This window comes from Microcaecilia unicolor, chromosome 6, assembly GCF_901765095.1.
Source record: "Microcaecilia unicolor chromosome 6, aMicUni1.1, whole genome shotgun sequence".
Taxonomy (NCBI): domain Eukaryota; kingdom Metazoa; phylum Chordata; class Amphibia; order Gymnophiona; family Siphonopidae; genus Microcaecilia; species Microcaecilia unicolor.
In genome coordinates, this window is record NC_044036.1 from 133,099,060 (window position 1) to 133,105,752 (window position 6,693).

The following is a 6,693-nucleotide window of genomic DNA, read 5'->3' on the forward strand; positions in this document are numbered from 1 at the left end:
ACCTTCCTCATGATCAAGGATACCCCACGAGGTGAGATTTTGCGTGGAGCCCCAGATCTTTGTCGATTGACAGTCATTTGTACTTCTTCCATTTTCTTACTATGGCACCAACAGTTGTCTCCTTCTCGCCCAGCGTCTTACTGATGGTTTGTAGCCCATTCCAGCCTTGTGCAGGTGTATGATCTTGTCCCCTGACATCCTTAGACAGCTCCTTGCTCTTGGCCATTTTGTAGAGGTTAGAGTCTGACTGATTCACTGAGTCTGTGGACAGGTGTCTTTCATACAGGTGACCATTGCCGACAGCTGTCTGTCATGCAGGTAACGAGTTGATTTGGGCATCTACCTGGTCTGTAGGGGCCAGATCTCTTACTGGTTGGTGGGGGATCAAATACTTATTTCCCTCTGCAGAATGCAAATAAATTCATATACTTTCCACAATGTGATTTTCCGGATTTAATTTGTGATGTGCTATCTCTCACTGTTACCAATAACCTACCCTTCAATTATGGGCTGCTCATGTCTTTGTCAGTGGGCAAACTTACAAAATCAGCAAGGGATCAAATACTTATTTCCACCACTGTATATTAAAGGGAAGCGTATGTTGGTTTTCGCTCTTTCCTTCTGGTACGTGTGGAAAAATGGACTTTAAGCGTCCCTTTCCTCTGTGTCAAGCATTTGATCCTTAGCTCTGTTTGCAGAATTGGTGGAGCTACCTTGACATGTAGTTTTGAAGTTAAATATTACATAATAGGGTAAGGTTTCCTTTTAAACTTGTTGTAGATTTCACAGTCCAGTCCTGTTCCCGTGTTTTTTTACAGGCAGCATTGGAAGCACACAGACAATTGGAGGAGAAAGAGAAGGATTCCACTGCTCCTAATGGAGGCGTGTCCCTTTCCCGGAGAAACCAGTTCAGGAAGTCTGAGGGATGGCTGCCGATGGCTGGTGGCCAGTGTGATCGGGAAATTTCTGATCCGCTTCTGCAGCAGATTGACAACATTACATCCTTCATCGAGCAGGCCAGGGCAGCAAATCGGAGTGACGAGGTGAAGATACTGCAGGAGAACCTGCGCCAGCTGCAGGATGAATACGAGCAGCAGCAAGTGCAGGCGGCCATTGAGCTGTCGCAGAAAACTGCAGAGGAGGAAGCCATGCAACGGGAGCAGCTGGAAGTGCTGCTGAAGAGGGAGAGGGAGCGGGAGAAACACAGAGGTCTAACTCAACACTCAAGGACTCGTTCCCTGGACTTCAGAGAAGTCAGACAGCAGCAGCCACCCGAGATCACGCGAGCCCTAGACCTAGACAGTGCCCACCTCAAGCATAGCCCACTGGCTAAGTTATCACCTCTACAACAGTCAAGCTCCCAGGATCTGGGCTGTCTGATTAATCGCAGGAAGGCCAGTGAAGACAATCCTCAACCACACGTAAACCAGAACGAATCTCTCAATCCATTTGAAGAGGAAGAGGCTGATCTCTCCAACCCATTTAGTGAAGACGTTTATGTAGGGCTTGGCCAGGCGAGCAAAGATGTGGACAGAGGGGAAAAGGAATACAATCCTTTTGAAGAGGATCAGCAAATGCCAGGGGTGGCCAGTCCACCATCAAACAACTTTGAAGACCAGTCCAACTTCACTCTTGGGAATCCTTTTGAAAATTCCTCACCTACCAATCCTTTTGAAGTTGATGGCTGTGAGGATGAGCTCATAGGCAGGCAAGGAGATGAGGCAATAGATGAGGACTTGCTTCTGCAACAGATTGATAACATTAAAGCTTACATTTTTGATGCAAAACACAGTGGACGCATGGATGAGGTGGAGCTGTTGACCGAGAACTTGAGAGAATTAAAACGCACTTTGGCCAAACAGAAGGCGAAAAGCAAGTGATGGAGGGTTAGTTCTCCTTGAATGCAAATAGAGCTAGCGAGGAAGTGGGTAGAACAATTAAAAATGAAACACTTAGCAGAACAGGTTACTAGGGAGGGTTTAATTCTGTGCAGTGCACTTTCCATAGGGTATTTCCACTACATGGGTTGAGATTTCTGTACACGTTACTAAAAGTGAAGGTGCTTCGTAGGTCTAATGTCCTTTATGATGTAGGGTAGTAATTTCCTGAGGTGCTGGAAGTAGCTTCTCTCTATGCCCCTCCAATGACTACGGCAGCAAGTTGGCTTAAGCATTTTTTCCTGCAGCTAGAGGGGCCCTGGACAGGGTGGGAGTTTACAGACCATGGCCTGGGAAGGACTTCTCTGATCCTGCTGTCAGGTGCTTTGCACTATACCATAACTGCTTTGTTCGCAAGAGAATGAAGCATCTGGCATAGTTCACTTTTCTAGGGTTTCCATGTGCTTCTAGGGACAGTCCTTTAAATACTGCCTTGTGCACTTGCTTTCCATGTAGTAGGTCGTAAAACCCTCTGACAGAGGGCACCACTTGTAATCCACCTGCAGGTCCCTAGAGTAGGGTAATGCGGACTGAGCATGGAGCTTTCTTTATCTTCTTGGAAGAAGGCATTGCTCTGGAAATAGAAGTTTCTGGCTTCAGGAAGAACAGCTGATTTCCAGAAGTATGTGCACTATGTTTTGCTGCCCAGCTACCTCCACAAACAGCAGTTGCAACATATTTTCAGGCATATTCTTTGCACTTATTGAGTTTCAGAAGGAAACAGAGTAGGTGTTTTGTCTTTATGCAGGTTTTCAAAGGATGTGAGTTAAAAGAGCCTGGGTAAGCTGCAGCTCTGTGGCCTACACCCTAGGGGGAACCAGCAGCTTGGTTTTTATGGCCCTGGGCGTACTTTTGAGTGAGAGATCAGAAAGTGAAGCATAAGAAGGCTGTAAAAGAGGGGCATAAGAAGTGGGTCAGACCCTTTGCTGCTTCTAATCAGTATTAACAGGTCAGGATTGAAATCCAGGCCTTCTACTAAGAACAAAATGTTTGTCTAAGTGATGTGAGCCATGTGCAGGGTGTGCCTGACCTGCCTTGGCAAAGACCAGCATCGAATAAGCTCTGGGGACTGCAGCCTACATGTATCAATTAGTGTGTCCAGTGCCAGAGAAGAGTGGATTTAGGGCAAAGTGAGGCGAAAGTGCATTACATACAAGCTTTTCCCTGAAAGGAGCCCAGTAACTCTGTCTCTGTGCAATGAACCTGAAAGCTGAAAAGCAGGTTTGCCCCCATTTTCACGTAAAGAAAGTGCTGAGCACCAGTGTAATTATGTGTCAGTGTTCTGTGGGTGTGATTCTAGTTTATCGAAATTGATGTGATTCCTATAGGGTCTGACTGGTAGGAACAAGGTGTCAATTTCCTGGAAATGGCTCATTTCACAAGGGGGAAGTTTGGACTATTTTAAATAGCTTTTTGGCATAAATTGCAGCCAAGCTTGGGGGTCCCACTTCCAGGTGCCCCTCCCCAACCAACTTCCGCTGAAGCATAGTTCCTAACAGTCACTATCCCCTTCAGCCATGACAGGTCTCGGCTTTTCTCACTGTGTAGTTACGAAAAAAAAAAAAGAAATCCTGAATGACCAGAGGGAATTATTACTGAACAATAACAAACAAAGCCACAGTTACATATAAAAGCACACTAAATATAAGAAAGGGTGATGCCATCCAGGCAATGCTATGTATGTACAGAGGACCAATAATTTAATCGCTCAAAATTTTTGAAACTGGCAGCTTGCCAACTTCCTTGTTGATTGAACTAATTGGCTATTTTAAAATGATTATATGTGTGATTCTGAGACTTTATTTAGATCAACACAAAGCTATCACTTTAAAATGATATGCATTGGTCCATGTGAAAACATATATTGAAGAAACCTAAGGGGCCCTTTCACTACGCTGTCTTAAGTGCTAATAGGTACCTAACAGAATAAAAAAGGACCTAGCGTGGGACATGTTATAGCGTCATATGGTAGTTCTGGAATGTGTGTCCTGACTGCACACTATAATTGTTTTTTTTTTTTTTGTTTTAAAGGGGTGTGTTGGGTGGAGAGTAGGCAGGATCTCGTACAGAAAGCCTGGGAATCTGACAGTTGGCATCATTTACTACCAGGCTCCCTGAAGTGCCCCCTCCCCGCTCAGGGAACAGACTGACGGCTCTACCGCTTAAATACAGCTTCATTTTGCTAAAGCACCTGCAGTTCTAAAAAAACATTCAGGGCTCCATGTTTTGCCTCTGACTTTTCAGCAGCACCATCCAAAGCCTGCTGCTGAAAAAACTTTGAATAGTGCTGGGCGGAGCTTCTGCCTGACTCGAGATCGGGAGGGGGAGAGCTGCCTTTATACGCAAAGGGCCGCATGATGATCGGTACTCTCTGTCCACATCCCTGGTGGTCCAGTGGTTTCCAGAGAAGGAGTGATCCCCCCGTTGCTCCATCCAACATGCCACCCTAGTAGTAGGGGGGTGGGGGGGTCATACAGGTAGTACCGTGAGACTGCTGCTAGGGCCACTGTTTTGGCTAAAGACAACAGCAAGAGCAACTGGCGATTGCTTCGTTCCTTGGGACCACCAGGGACATGCAATAGGAGGCTGCAATAGCACCAATGGCCCCTTTCTGATGTGGCTCGGGAGCGTCGGCCTGCATGCTCCCAGGACAGTAAAATACTGGAGTATTACAGCTGCAGTATGGTATTTATATAGTAATGAGCTGCTTCACATGCATTTGCATCTCATTACTAGGTACCCTGCAGTGACTTAACAATGTGGGTAATTGCCTAAGTGGGCCACAACCTTCATTTAAGCTTAGGACTAGTATATTCAGCTGCTGAGCATCAGGTCTAAGTAAAACAACCGAGTTGTGGCTGTGAAGGTTCAGTGGAAAATGAAGAAGTTACCCACATTCCGACACGGGAAGTGTCTATCCAAGTGCTTTTATTGCACCAAAGAAAGACCGGACACGGGGCTGTGCTTGGGTGGGAACTGCCTGGGTCAAGGTTTACATTACCTGGTGCCAAAACAGTTTTTTAGGCTTCAGCAGCAGATACTGTAAACCTTACGCCCTGAGGCAGGTGCTTCTTCCCACTGAAACACAGCCCCATGTTGGGTCTTTGGAGCAATAAAGGCATTTTGATAGAAGCCTTCCCTTGTTGGAGCTTGTGTCACACTTTCTACTTCTCCATTTTCCTTGGACTTCACGTAGAAGTGTTTTCCTGTTTTGTCTGTGAATGTTCAGTACAAATAGTGATGAGCTTAGTGCCAAAATGCTCCTTTTTAGGTTATCTGCATTTATGGTGTTAGGCCCAGCTAAAGGTCACCCTCTGCTTTTGTGCAGGTAAACTTTGTAGGTATTAGAAAGGTTTGCACGAAATTGTGCAACCATTTATACCATATCTGACAAACTGATGTGTGTTCTGCAGAGGACATGTACACATTTATAACTTCAGATTAAGCGTGGACATCGCCATTGCTTCTGGGAGACCTTTTTGGACTCAGCACCTTAGTGGTCAGAAACAGGGGACCAGAAAGTTCCTTTTGTGGGTTCTACTTTCATCAGTTTCCCTTGGAGAAAGGTTACTTGTATTTTTAGTCTAATACACTAACTGCGAATGTATTGAAGCTTTATGTACCATAAGTCTGGGGGGTTAACTCATACTGGAATGTACCTTTTAATATCCACCTATCAAAAGGTTAAGTTCTCATCCTTTCACACTATTGAATAAAGGATTTGCATGCTTTGTACTAGCACGACCTCTCTCTTTTTTTTCTTCTGCTCTGTATCCATGCTTTATGTAGTACAATGGTGCCAAGGTGAGGGGTTTTGAGGAAGCACCTACCTCACGTGACTTCAACTCATTGTGATGGGAGTGACTATCCAGCTTATTTTCGAAAGAGACGGACGCCCGTCTTCCGACACAAATTGGGAGATGGACGTCCATCTCAAAAACAGATATAATCGAAAGCTGAATTTGGACGGCCCCAACTGCTTTCCATCACGGGGACGGGCAAAATTCTCGGGGGCGTGGCTGAACGGTAGTGAAGGCGGGATGGGGCATTCTGGGGCGTGGTTAACAGATGGACCGCCGCGCCTGATAATGGAAAGAAGCAAGACGGCCCCGACGAGCATTTAGTCCACACAAAGTTGGTCCTGTTTTTTTCACGACCAAGCTTCCAAAAAGTGCCCAAACTGATCAGATGACCACCGGAGGGAATCGGGGATGATCTCCCCTGTCTCCCCCAGTGGTCACTAACCCCCTCCCACCCTAAAAAACAAACTGTTTAAATATTTTTTCCAGCCTCTTTGTCAGCCTCCAATACCATACCTAGCTCCATGACAGCAGTATGCAGGTCCCCCGAGCAATTTTAGTTTAGTTGGTGCTGCGCGGGACCCATGCAGAGAGCAAAAATCGGAAGAAAAAAAAACATGCAAGTGCAGTCAGGGACATCCAAATTAAAACAATAGTAATAGTGGGTTTTCAACCAGCCACCTTCTGATTACAAGACCTGTGCTCTAACCACTGCACCACTTATTCAGTTGCTTAGACATTCCTTCCCTTTCCATTAAGTCCCTCCAAGTTTCTGTCAGCCAATCTCAGCTCATTTACCTGACATCGGTGTCAGCTAAACGAGCTGTGATTGGCTGACAGAAACTTGGAGGGACTTAATGGAAAGGGAAGGAATGTCTAAGCAACTGAATAAGTGGTGCAGTGGTTAGAGCACAGGTCTTGTAATCAGAAGGTGGCTGGTTCAAAACCCACTATTA

The 6,693-nt window shown here is 45.8% G+C and overlaps 1 protein-coding gene across 3 annotated transcripts in view; it reads left to right on the top strand.

The window, feature by feature from the left end:
* Nucleotides 1–5,774, top strand: part of RBSN (rabenosyn, RAB effector) — a 29,502-nt gene extending 23,728 nt beyond the window's left edge. For all 3 annotated transcript variants that reach the window (XM_030205599.1, XM_030205601.1, XM_030205600.1), the window contains exon 12: nt 819–5,774. In XM_030205599.1, coding sequence (XP_030061459.1) covers nt 819–1,880 — 1,062 coding nt within the window. In that variant the 3' untranslated portion in view covers nt 1,881–5,774. The remainder of the gene's footprint in view (nt 1–818) is intronic.
* The last annotated feature ends 919 nt before the right edge of the window (nt 5,775–6,693 follow it).